Genomic DNA, 12,713 nt, shown 5'->3' on the forward strand with positions numbered 1-12,713 from the left:
TGCGTCTCCCTCCCTCCCTCCCTATCCCACCCCTCTAGGTGGTCACAAAGCACCGAGCTGATCTCCCTGTGCTGTGCGGCTGCTTCCCACTAGCTATCCACCCTATGTTTGGTAGTGTATATATGTCCATGCCACTCTCTCACTTCGTCCCAGCTTACCCTTCCCCCTCCCCGTGTCCTCAGGTCCATTCTCTACGTCTGCATCTTTATTCCTGTCCTGCCCCTAGGTTCATCAGAACCATTTTTTTTTAGATTCCATATGTATGTGTTAGGTTACGGTATTTGTTTTTGTCTTTCTGACTCACCTCACTCTGTATAACAGTCTCTAGGTCCATCCACCTCACTACAAATAAGTCAGTTTCGTTTCTTTTTATGGCTGAAAAGAATTACATCGGGGGTTCAGTTTTGAGATCATGGGAAAAGCAAAACTAACTGCCGTACTAACGTAAAGCTAAACCGATGTAAAAGTAGACCTCCAGGTGCTTTAGATTTGACACTGTACCATCACCCACAAAAGAGATGCCTGTTTCTCACCTTTTTTCCTACCTCTGTCAATGACGTCTCACCCCGCCTGTCGCCCAGCTGTGTGTTCCAGAGCCGTCTGGCCCTTTCCCTGCCCACACTGATTCCATTTGCTTCTCTCGCTGCCTCTCTGGCCAGGCCTGTGTTCGTCCCCCAGAGCAGGGGTCACGCACTCTCTCTGCAAAGGGCCAGGTGCCAGCTGGGCCCCCGCATGGCTACCCAGCTCTGCCGCTGTGGCGCGAGAGCAGCGTTGCCATGAGCAGGCATGGCCGTGGGGCTGACACTCCGCCTGCAGAGGCTGCGCTGCAGGGTTTGACGGGCTGGCTGTGGTTTGCTACCCCTCCTTTAGACTCTTTTTGTTAGAAGAGTCCAGTCTGCTCCCCTCTGGAAGGCTCTGTGAAGGCCACTCTGAGCCTGTGGGTGTCCTGTTGGCCCTGCCCCACCCTAGAAGTTGGAGGAGAAGCTCAGAGCTGTGAGGGCCCCTTGCAGTCCCGTGGGAGCCGGAGCTAGACTCCGTCTCGAGTGATGCGACTCCCGGGGGCTGGGCCGCGCCATCGCGCCGCACCAGCACAACAGTTATCTTCTGAGGTTAAATCGCGGAGGACGAACGTCCTGAAGAGCGAAGAGATTTGACTTTTTTCCAAAAGGCTAATGCTCGGCTAGCGAAGCGAGGAGGCAGAACCATGGCCATCACGCCTCGCCACTACCTAGACTTCATCAATCACTACGCCGACCTGTTCCACGAGAAGCGGAGTGAGCTGGAGGAGCAGCAGATGCACCTGAACGTCGGGCTGAGGAAGATCAAAGAGACGGTTGACCAGGTGCGCCGCGGCCTGAGCCGCGCTCTGCGGGGCGGGGCTGGGGGGCCTCTTAACCTGAAGGGGATTACCGCGTGTCTTCCATCTCCCTGGCGTGGTTCGTGTCCCGCAGGTAGAAGAGCTGCGTCGGGACCTCAGGATAAAGAGCCAAGAGCTGGAGGTGAAGAATGCAGCGGCCAACGACAAGCTGAAAAAGATGGTGAAGGACCAGCAAGAGGCTGAGAAGAAAAAGGTGCTTCTTTGTGTTTTGGGAAGAACCGTGGCCTGCGTGGGCCGGGCGTTCTCCGTCTCCCATGAGGGAGTAGGGAGTTTAGTCTGAGATGGGTTTTAGGGTTGAACGGGTCTGTGGTGGGGGCCGGGTGTGGGTGTGGGTGTGGGTGTGCGCGCGCGCCTGCCTGCCTGCCTGCCTGTCTGCCTGTCTGCCTGTCTGTCCCGGGCGGCAGGGGTGTGTGTGTGTCTGCCTGTCTGTCTGTCTGTCCCGGGCGGCGTGAGGAGTGCCATTTTAGGGCTCGGCAAGTTAACCGGTGCTTTTACCCCAGAGCTGAGCCGTCCTTCCTCTCTAGGTCATGAGCCAAGAAATTCAGGAACAGCTGCATAAGCAGCAGGAGGTCATCGCAGACAAACAGATGAGCGTCAAGGAAGATCTTGACAAGGTGGAGCCAGCCGTCATCGAGGCCCAGAATGGTGTGTGCACACTGTCAGAGGTCTGGCTCTCTGGCAAGGGTGGACAGATTAGGGGGCAGCATGGCCTTCCCCCAGAGGTCCTGGTTATGTACGTTTCCAAAAGCGTCATTGATAAGTCTCTGAAGCCTTTTCTAAATACTCGAGACTGTCATCTCTTAAAGCAAAGTTTCCGTAAAGCTAGTCTGCTTCCACCATAGTGAAACCCTTTTCATAAGAGAAAATTGACAAAATAAGCTTTTTGTCAGTACATTTTTTAAAATCTGGTGATAATTTCATAAATATGCTATTTGCAGATCTCTGGCTTGAATTTCATCCAGAAATATCGTAAAGTAGGCAGTGTTGCTATCTTATTTTAATTATTAGAGTGTCCTGGTCGCGGCCAGCAGTGGCTAATTTAATTATCGGTAGCACTCCCCCGCCCTTCCTCTTCCACCCCATGTACCTGGGAAATGCTGCAGGAGGAGTGCAGTGACCCGGCGTCCCGTCTTAGTCTGCAGTCTGCCCGGTACCTAGGCGTGGCCTTAACCCTGGGCCCCTTCCTGCCCATCAGCCTTTAACTTACTTCCAATAACCCAATTGCTTGTAGTTTTCACATTACACCACAAGAGGAATTAAAATGCACCACAGATTTTCATTGAGAGTTGTACTTAGATGAGAATTTAATTTAGCTCTCACCTGCCGAAGAATTACTTTAAAAAAGTGCTTTGGGGCTTCCCTGGTGGCGCAGTGGTTGAGAGTCCGCCTGCCGATTCGTGCCCCGGTCCGGGAAGATCCCACGTGCCGCGGGGCGGCTGGGCCCGTGAGCCATGGCCGCTGGGCCTGCGCGTCCGGAGCCTGTGCTCCGCAACGGGAGAGGCCACGACAGTGAGAGGCCCGCATACTGCAAAAAAAAAAAAAAAAGTGCTCTAATAAAAGTTCAGGTTAGGAAAATGTGCATTTCAGTTTATGGAAAGCGTGGGCCATTTTTTTTAGAACTGTTAATTCCACATCTTCACCCCAGCCGGTGAAGACAGCTTCTAAATCGTGGCAGACTGAAAAGGTCTTTGTTCAATGGGTGTAAAATTAATGAACAATTTTGCTTTTTTTTTAATACTTAAATCTTTATAGAGGTAAAGGAATTAATGAGGACTTGTGAGACATTTTTAAAGATGCTACCCTTTCTACAGAGTGTTGCGATTTAGGCCTAGCACAGTAGGCTCTCTGTCATTATTTTGGCCACTTCAGCTATTCCGGAGGGTTTTAGGACACAACATCCCACATCCACTTGGGTCTTCTGCACACGTGTCCCTCTTCTGGTGAGAGCCCAAGTGTCTGGCTGTGCTCTGGTCCCCTGCTCACCGAGTCCTTTCCACCCCACCCTCTTGTGCTTCCGCCACGCCCAGCTGTGAAGTCCATAAAGAAGCAGCACCTGGTGGAGGTGCGGTCCATGGCCAACCCCCCTGCCGCCGTGAAGCTGGCGCTGGAGTCTATCTGCCTGTTGCTGGGCGAGAGCACGACGGACTGGAAGCAGATTCGCTCCATCATAATGAGGGAGAACTTCATCCCCACCATTGTGAACTTCTCTGCCGAGGAGATCAGGTGGGTGGCACCGGTGGGGGAGACCGTTCTGGTGGCACGAGGTTCTCGTGTGTTGGCTTGGGGCCTCGCGTCTCTGGCTTAGCGTACACAGAAGGTAATGTCAGCTCATCAGTTGCACAAACACCTTTCCAGGCCATTTCCACTCAAACTAGTCAGATTTCCTCTCCGCGTCCCTGACAGTAGTTCCCTGACCCCTTTACCTCTGAGAGCCGAATACTGTTCCATCCCCGCAAGTGGCTACGAGCGCAGAGCTGGCCCTGAGCCTGTCTCCTGTCGGGGAACAGGGACGGGGCGGGAAGGAGAGCGTCCCTCTCAGCAGCAGTGGCCTCGTCGCCTGAGAGCTAGGGTCGGCTGGCTCATCCTCGGTGGTCGCTGGAGCGACATATGGGAGCTGGCTCTAGCCTTTAAGTTTCGATTTCCTAAAAACTCTTCTGTACTTTTTGCCCCGCACACGCTCAGAAACGCAGTCCCTCTTTTGCAGTGATGCCATAAGGGAGAAGATGAAGAAGAACTACATGTCCAATCCTAGCTACAATTACGAAATCGTCAATCGGGCCTCCCTGGCCTGCGGGCCGATGGTTAAGTGGGCCATCGCACAGGTAATCAGCCTGGCTGGGAACCCCTGTGCGACCTGGGGGCCTTGTGTCCGGTCCCTCTTGAAAACAATCGATCTGCCCTCCGCAGCTTAACTACGCCGACATGTTAAAGCGAGTGGAGCCCCTGCGCAACGAGCTGCAGAAGCTGGAGGATGACGCCAAGGACAACCAGCAGAAAGCCAACGAGGTGGAGCAGATGATCCGTGACCTGGAGGCCAGCATCGCCCGCTACAAGGAGGAGTACGCGGTCCTCATCTCTGAGGCCCAGGCCATCAAGGCGGACCTGGCTGCCGTGGAAGCCAAAGTAAGGTGGTCGTCGCGAGCGCACTCTTACTGCCGCTCCCCTGAGACGCCGCCTTTCGGTGTCCCTCGCCGTGCTTGCCGCCGTGCTCGCTGGCCTCGCCGGGGAAGCGCTGAGAGTAACAGACGACACGGGCTGCACGTACCGCGGTCATCCCGGGGAATTAGCTCTTTCACGTCCGCGGGGGTCCTGGTGACTGTCTCCTGTGCGTTTACTGAGTGGCGTTAGGTGGATGCCAGCCGGGGAATCCCCCTCCCCCGCGGCCAGCTCCAAACCCATTCGTTCTCCCGCCTTGGGCTTCATAAGTGGCATCACCGAGGGCCTCCTTGTCAGGGTCTCCCGCCCTCTGCTTGTCCCTTCTGCTGTGGTCCCCGTCGCTCTCGTGCACACTCTGCTGGGTCCTCGAAACAGGCGCTTTAGCCTCCTGCCTCTGGCGCCTCTTCCCTCCAGCTCAGCGTTCCCCTGGAGGTTCCTTCCACCTGCTTCCTGCCCGCATATCTGCTCACACACAAGTCTCTAGGCTGACGCTTCATTCTCTACACTCGTCTTATGCCCCCAGATTCTGAGGCTTGTGCCGTCCTCAGTTGTGGCTGATCTGGGTCCCGACCTCCTTCGGGATCTGAGCCATGAGCGTGCTTGTCTCTCCAGCCCCCCAGACCCTGCCACGTGGGCAGGGACAGATTTGCACTTTTCAGCATAAAGCCTGTTTGGTTTTCTTTCTAGGTAAACCGGAGCACCGCTCTTCTGAAGAGCTTGTCTGCTGAACGGGAACGATGGGAAAAAACAAGTGAAACTTTCAAGAACCAGATGTCCACCATCGCCGGGGACTGTCTCCTGTCAGCTGCGTTTATTGCTTATGCGGGTTACTTTGACCAGCAGATGCGCCAGAACTTGTTTACCACCTGGTCCCATCACTTACAGCAAGCCAACATCCAGGTAACCGTCCGCAGGGAATTTCAAAAAGGTGGGAGCCACAATGAGGGTCAGTAAGCTGTCACCATCTCCACTGGGAAGCCGTGCCTGTCCGCGTCCTGAAGAAAAGGATCCGTAACTGCTGTCCCTCTCAGTTCCGCACAGATATCGCGAGGACGGAGTATCTGTCCAACGCTGACGAGCGTCTCCGCTGGCAAGCCAGCTCCCTACCTGCAGACGACCTGTGCACGGAGAACGCCATCATGCTGAAACGCTTCAATAGGTACGTGCTTGCGCGCAGCAAGGGCCCGGGTTAGAAGTCTTCGCGTGCGGTGCTCCCCTTTTCATTCTTTTTCAAGACACACCTGTAGAAGAGGTGACTAGGACATCGGGAGGGTCCGCATGCTCACCTCTGATGGTGGGCTGTGCACGGTTCCCTCTTCCTTATGTTGTGACTATCCAAACTGTCCTACAATGAGTGGTTCTCGTGTGACTTATTTTTTTTTTTTAATAAATTTATTTATTTATTTTTGGCTGCATGGGGTCTTCGTTGCTGCCCGCGGGCTTTCTCTAGTTGCGGCGAGCAGGGGCTACTCTTGGTTGCGGCGCGTGGGCTTGTCATTGCGGTGGCTTCTCTTGTTGCGGAGCACGGGCTCTAGGCGCACGGGCTTCAGTAGTTGTGGCATGCTGGCTCAGCAGTTGTGGCACGCAGGCTTGAGAGCGCAGGCTCAGTAGTTGTGGCGCGCGGGCTTAGTTGCTCCGCAGCGTGTGGGATCTTCCCGGGCCAGGGCTCGAACCTGTGTCCCCTGCACTGGCAGGCGGATTCTTAACCACTGTGCCACCAGGGAAGCCTCATGTAACCTTTTGAAATTGCTGGGCATGGCCGTGTTTTGGGCGAAAATCAAAACAGACCCTCTCGGGAATTCCCCGGCGTTCCAGTGGTTGGGACTCGGTGCTTTCTCTGCCAGGGGTGTGGGTTCCATCCCTGGTTGGGGAACTAAGATCCCCCAAGCCATGCAGTGCGGCCAAAAAACAAAAACAAAAAACAGACTGTCTCTTAAAATATTACAAGAATTGGAAGTGTTTAGCTAGAGAGAGAGTTAAGGGAAGCGGTTCCCTGATTTTGGTTTAAGGAGGGGGCCAGAGTAAGAGGAGGAACGGGCCTGCCGCTGAGGGGGCCTCACAGTGCAGTTCAAGGACTGACCCTCCTCTGTGGTAGCTCCCAAACCCAGCCACCCTGGGTTTTCTTTCTCTTTCAAAATACTGATTCCCAGAGTCCTGTTTAACCGTATCTGCACATCTTGGAACCTTTGAGCCCTTGCTGTATGCCACTGTCCCCAGGGCACAAAGAGGAACCAACCCTCAGGTCTCACAGGTGGCGCGGGGTCTCGCCAGGGGGCGCTGGCGGGAATGTCCATCCGTTGTGGCATCTGTGAGGGGTCTGTGCGGGGGCTGCATTTGTCTTACACGGAAATGCATGCTTCCGGGTGTCCCAAAGCCCGGCACTCGTGACGAATGACGCACCTCAGAACATTCACGGGACAGAGTGTGTCCTACCAGAGGCCCGGAGATGCCTCTGACGCCCCTCGTTGGGGCCAGTGAACAGGTCACCGTGCGTCCCCCCGGTGGGAGGCCGGAGGCCCTTGCAGACCCGGCCCTTGGTCCAGAGCCCGCGTGTGAGGGTGCTTCCGGCAGGCCACAGTGTGGGGTGGTGTGCTCCCCCGGGGACACACGTGTGTCTGTAAACACGTAAACCTCCTTTGTGTACGTGGGCCAGTAACCGGTGACCAGGGAGGAGGGGGGAGAGGCGGTTCTCACCACCTGCCCTTTCATAGCTTCTGAACTTTGTACAATCGTGTGTGTATTATGTTTTTAAAATTTTTTTGTTAAGCGGCTGTGTGCCCCTGGACAAATGATGTTCGCCTCTCTGTGCCCCTTTTTCCTCCTTTGTGACATGGACGTGAGGATAACACCTATCTTGTAGGGTTATCATGAGCATTGAGTAGAGAGGGTCCTGGGCAGCATAAACTCTTCACAGCCGTCAGCTCGTGGGGCTGCAGCAGCAGTGGGGTTGATACCCGCCCTCCAGGAGCTGGCCCGGAGAGGGGCAGCAGTAAATTCTACAGAGAACAGTCATCCTACTGCAGTGTGCTCGGACTTCTTAGAGAAGCGTCTATCTGTCTGTCCCAGAAAGAAAAGCAGCTTTAACTACCGCCCTTCTTAGCAGAGTCTGTGGTTTAGTTACCTCCCCATCATAGAAGTTCTTCAAAAAGATGATTTTAGTATTAAGCCTTAGGTCACGTTGGTCTCTGCTGATAAACCTGGAACCCACGGCTGAGCGTGGGACGGCCTTCCCGTCATCTTGTCGGGCTCTGCCTACCACGTCCCTGTGCTTCCTACGGACCTCTAACCTACGTCTCTGGGGCCCGTCCTCAGGTATCCGCTGATCATCGACCCCTCAGGACAGGCCACAGAGTTCATCATGAATGAGTATAAGGACCGGAAGATCACACGCACCAGCTTCCTGGACGACGCCTTCAGGAAGAACCTGGAGAGCGCGCTGAGGTTCGGCAACCCCCTTCTGGTCCAGGTTCGTGCGCGTTTGGCTCTGCAGACCCTGCTTCCCAGAGGGGAGGCCTTTAGGGCTGCATTTAGGTTTGTGCAAATGCAGTTGATGTGAATCACATAACACGTGCTACTTTTTGAACTTCGCAAGACGTCATTTGATATGGAAGCAAGGTTAGGGGCTTACCCGGCGGTCCAGTGGTTAGGACTCGGTGCTTTCACTGCCGGGGGCCCGGGTTCAACATCTGGTCAGGGAACTAAGATCCCACAAGCCGAGCGGCGTGGCCAAAAGAAAAGGCGAGGCTAAAGCTCTGAGATTCATCTGTAAAAAAATCCAACAGAAGCAGTGTTTGCACTTAAAATTCTAGTTGGTCTAGGTCGTCACCATCCGCCGGGACAGTGACGGAAACGTTCTTTCGCCCGTGCTGAACTGCGCGGTGGCCCCACTGTTGAGCACGTCACGGGCCAGCGTGACAAGGGACGGAACTTTTAATTTTGTTCGAGTAGCCACGTGTGCCCAATGGCCATGTATCGGGCTGCGCGGCTCTAAATAGCTCGCTGGCTTCTGGGGAGATGTATTTATCTGGAGTCGGAAGTCAGTTATATGGGTGAGAATAAACACTGTAAAGCTCTCCCTGTCAATAACACCTCACGTATACACACGTAGGACGTGGAGAGCTACGATCCAGTTCTGAATCCAGTCTTGAACCGTGAAGTCCGGCGAACAGGGGGGAGAGTGCTGATCACCCTTGGTGACCAGGACATAGACCTGTCACCATCCTTTGTCATCTTCCTCTCCACCCGGGATCCCACGGTAAGGGACGGGGCCCTCCTCCGTGAAGACGGGGCGGCATTAGGTGAGGCCACGGATGTGTCGCAAAGTTGCCTGGTCTGTCACCCCTTTTGGCAGGTCGAGTTCCCACCTGATCTCTGTTCCCGGGTTACTTTTGTCAACTTCACCGTCACCCGTAGCAGTTTGCAGAGCCAGTGTCTTAATGAAGTTCTCAAGGCAGAAAGACCCGACGTGGATGAAAAACGTTCCGATCTTCTTAAACTCCAAGGTATGTCTCTGGATCCGTAGTTCTCGGTGCGGGTCGGGGGGCCTGAACTTTCACAGGATGAGGGTGCGCCGGGCTTGTGTCGGACGCATCGCAGAGCGCTCCTTGGAAAGGACGTAAGTCCTGTGGTGGACTCTGGATGTTCTCATCATTTAAGGGGAATTTCAGCTGCGCTTACGTCAGCTAGAAAAGTCTCTGCTACAAGCTCTGAATGAGGTGAAAGGGCGCATTTTGGATGACGACACGATCATAACGACCCTGGAGAACCTCAAGAAAGAGGCCGCCGAGGTGACGAGGAAAGTCGAGGAGACGGACGTTGTGATGCAGGAGGTGGAGACTGTGTCCCAGCGGTACCTGCCTCTGTCCACCGCCTGCAGCAGCATCTACTTCACCATGGAGTCGCTGAAGCAGGTGAGCGGGGCCGCGCCCGGCCGGGGGCTCCCGCCCCGCGTGCACAGGCGCTAACGGCCGCCCCCACCACTTCCAGATACACTTCCTGTACCAGTACTCCCTGCAGTTCTTCCTGGACATCTACCACAACGTCCTGTACGAGAACCCGAACCTGAAGGGCGTCACCGACCACACGCAGCGCCTCTCCATCATCACCAAGGACCTCTTCCAGGTGCGGCGCGCGCCCGGCTGTCCCGCGGGGCACGCACGCGCGTGCGCGTGCGCGTGCGCGTGTGCGTGTAGTGGGGGGCTCGGGAGTAGTTCTCCAGGATCGGCAGTGCTTCCTGCATTCGGCTCCAGGTGGCGTTTAACCGGGTAGCCCGAGGCATGCTGCACCAGGACCACATCACCTTCGCCATGCTGCTGGCGAGAATCAAACTGAAGGGCACCGTCGGGTAAGTCGGCTGCCCCGCCTCACTCTCCACCAGAGAACGTCGTCGTTTTGCAGCCTGCCTACTAGCATTTTCTGACGGGATGAGCTTTTCTTGCTTCTTTAAGCCATTATTGCTCTTTTAGTGACAGTAGAAGTGAATCTGAGAGAGCCCAGCTGACTGTTGCCCCCTTCCAGGGAGCCCACCTACGATGCCGAGTTCCAGCACTTCCTGAGGGGGAAGGAGATCGTCCTGAACGCTGGCTCGACGCCCCAGATCCAGGGCCTGACGGTGGAGCAGGCCGAGGCGGCGGTGCGGCTGAGCTGCCTGCCCGCGTTTAGGGATCTGATTGCGAGGGTTCAGGCAGACGAGGTAAGTGTCTTGTGAACGCTCCCGGGGGAAGCTGGCCTCACTCCCAGGGAGTCGCGCGTGCCGTGTAACACCCAGAACGTCGGGTGGTGTCTTCTCACGTCCGACACCCGACACGTTGGTCCCGACCCCTCTGCCCGGAGGTGGGCTCTGCTCCATGGCGACACTTCCACTGTTGTCCCCACAGCAATTTGGCATCTGGCTGGACAGCAGCTCCCCAGAGCAGACGGTGCCATACCTCTGGAGCGAGGAAAGCCCTGCAAGTAAGCCCCACGGGGCCTGCCCCGTTGTTTTCATCCCGGGCCGGAGCGTAAAACTGGGCTTTGCTGCTCGAACGCAGGGACACTCCCCAAAGATAAAAAGCCATTGATTCCTGAGATAAGTATCTCGGTGTTAAAACTTCTTCGGAGACGGCTTAGGCGTGAGAAAGCGAAAAACTCCCAATTCCTGTTGCAACTCATGCTTAAAGACCAAAAGAGAAACAGATCAGAAGGTCCTTGCCCAACATCGTGGGGGAGACCGGCTGGTTTCGATCGTGTTATGCGAGGCCCTGGACCAGACAGGCCCCACGATGGGGAGGAAGAAAAGGGTGATGTCCAGTGCAGCTGCAGCTCAGTCGTGGGCTGTAGGGTGTCTGTGATCTTAGACGTTCCTGAGGATCTCCATGGCTCTCCACAAATGGGTGTGATGTAGTCAGTCATTTAGAATCAGTAACCGCTCATCACCCACAGACCCAGGCACAGGTCTCGAGACAGCTCTTCCCAGAGGGCTCAGTGACAGCGTGGAGGTGGTGGCAGTTCTCAGGCAGAGAGGACAGGGCGGGCGTCGTGGTGTCTGGGGTGTTTGAGCTGAGTCTCGGACACTGAGCGCTTGCAGAGCGAGAGCTGGTGGCAAGAGCAGTCCAGGCGGGAGAACGTCTCAAAGTCTGTGCTGTCACCGACGCCCAGCCCTTCTCACGGCCTCGTTTCAGCTCCCATCGGGCAAGCCATCCACCGGCTGCTCTTGATTCAGGCCTTCCGCCCCGACCGCCTGCTGGCCATGGCGCACATGTTTGTCTCCACAAACCTCGGGGATTCCTTCATGTCCATCATGGAGCAGCCGCTCGACCTGACCCACATCGTGGACACGGAGGTGCATGCTCTGGCCCCGCGGACTCTGAACCGGCCCGTTTTCACGAGCCCCTCCACAGGGCTCTCCTCCCTCGACAGGTGCGCTGTCGGGTGGGGTGCTCTCTCACCCAAGTCTGACCCCCTGATCTGCAGGTAAAGCCGAACACCCCTGTCCTCATGTGCTCTGTGCCCGGTTACGACGCCAGCGGGCACGTGGAGGACCTCGCAGCTGAGCAGAACACACAGATCACGTCCATTGCCATCGGTAAGGGTGCTTGGTCAGTTCCACGGGGGGCTCCCCAGACTTCAAGGTGGGTGGGCATCGAAGGCCGAGTCCGCGTGCTGACACTAAGCTCTCTGGTACCAGGCTCGGCAGAAGGCTTTAACCAAGCAGATAAGGCAATAAATACAGCCGTGAAGTCGGGCAGGTAGGCTTGTTTGGTTTTGCTTTACAAGGCCCGAGTGCCCAAGACCTCAGGCCGGAAAGGTGAGGTGCGGCTGTGGCCTTCTCCCTGCCCTGCAGGTGGGTGATGCTGAAGAACGTGCACCTGGCCCCGGGCTGGCTGATGCAGCTGGAGAAGAAGCTGCACTCCCTGCAGCCGCACGCCTGCTTCAGGCTCTTCCTCACCATGGAGATTAACCCCAAGGTGGGTGGCACGGAGGGTGCGAGGCGGTGTGCTCGGCGCTGGTTTGGCACCTCTGCGTCCGTGTGCACGTGTGTGTGAGCCGAAACGCGCCACGTGGAAGCCGCGGTCACGGGTGCCGTGTCTCGCTCAGGTGCCCGTGAACCTGCTCCGAGCGGGCCGCATCTTCGTGTTCGAGCCGCCCCCGGGCGTGAAGGCCAACATGCTGAGGACGTTCAGCAGCATCCCCGTGTCTCGGATGTGCAAGGTGAGCGCGGGGGCTCGGAGTCCAGCTAGGGCGTCGGCCGCGCAGGCTCGGTCCGCGCGCCGGCAGGAGACGGGGCTCGGCCCGCGGGCAGGAGGGCACCGAGGCGGGAGTGGCGCACCGGTTCTGTGCTGCTTAAGTGCTGTTTCCTTTGGTGCCTTAATCCACCTCTCCTGCCATTTTTAGAACCTTGTCCTCTCCTGGGTAATTTTCTGTTGGCTAAATAGCAGCGTAGTTGGGAGTACATCTTTATTAATAGAAAAATTGGCGTATAGTTTTCTCCTAACAACAATATTCGTGTTAATTACTAAGATCACAGTGGTTCCAATGTTAGTACGTGGAAAGCTCTTTTTTTTTTTTTTTTTTTTTTTTTTTTTTTGCGGTACGCGGGCCTCTCCCTGCTGTGGCCTCTCCCGTCGCGGAGCGCAGGCTCCGGACGCGCAGGCTCAGCGGCCGCGGCTCACGGGCCCAGCCGCTCCGCGGCATGCGGGAT

The 12,713-nt window shown here is 56.2% G+C and overlaps 1 protein-coding gene across 1 annotated transcript in view; it reads left to right on the plus strand.

Annotated features, from left to right (window-relative positions):
• Positions 1-12,713, plus strand: part of DYNC1H1 (dynein cytoplasmic 1 heavy chain 1) — a 67,831-nt gene that overhangs the window by 49,695 nt on the left and 5,423 nt on the right. Inside the window, exons 49-69 of the mRNA XM_007121674.4 lie at positions 1,169-1,342; positions 1,452-1,571; positions 1,903-2,023; positions 3,406-3,601; positions 4,083-4,200; positions 4,286-4,501; positions 5,222-5,434; positions 5,566-5,693; positions 7,847-8,000; positions 8,643-8,789; positions 8,886-9,036; positions 9,191-9,444; positions 9,521-9,655; positions 9,784-9,878; positions 10,052-10,226; positions 10,411-10,486; positions 11,194-11,354; positions 11,486-11,597; positions 11,700-11,760; positions 11,856-11,979; positions 12,110-12,223. Coding sequence (XP_007121736.1) covers positions 1,169-1,342; positions 1,452-1,571; positions 1,903-2,023; positions 3,406-3,601; positions 4,083-4,200; positions 4,286-4,501; positions 5,222-5,434; positions 5,566-5,693; positions 7,847-8,000; positions 8,643-8,789; positions 8,886-9,036; positions 9,191-9,444; positions 9,521-9,655; positions 9,784-9,878; positions 10,052-10,226; positions 10,411-10,486; positions 11,194-11,354; positions 11,486-11,597; positions 11,700-11,760; positions 11,856-11,979; positions 12,110-12,223 — 3,045 coding nt within the window. The remainder of the gene's footprint in view (positions 1-1,168; positions 1,343-1,451; positions 1,572-1,902; positions 2,024-3,405; positions 3,602-4,082; positions 4,201-4,285; positions 4,502-5,221; positions 5,435-5,565; positions 5,694-7,846; positions 8,001-8,642; positions 8,790-8,885; positions 9,037-9,190; positions 9,445-9,520; positions 9,656-9,783; positions 9,879-10,051; positions 10,227-10,410; positions 10,487-11,193; positions 11,355-11,485; positions 11,598-11,699; positions 11,761-11,855; positions 11,980-12,109; positions 12,224-12,713) is intronic.

Source organism: Physeter macrocephalus, chromosome 11, assembly GCF_002837175.3.
Source record: "Physeter macrocephalus isolate SW-GA chromosome 11, ASM283717v5, whole genome shotgun sequence".
NCBI classification, from domain to species: Eukaryota; Metazoa; Chordata; class Mammalia; order Artiodactyla; family Physeteridae; genus Physeter; species Physeter macrocephalus.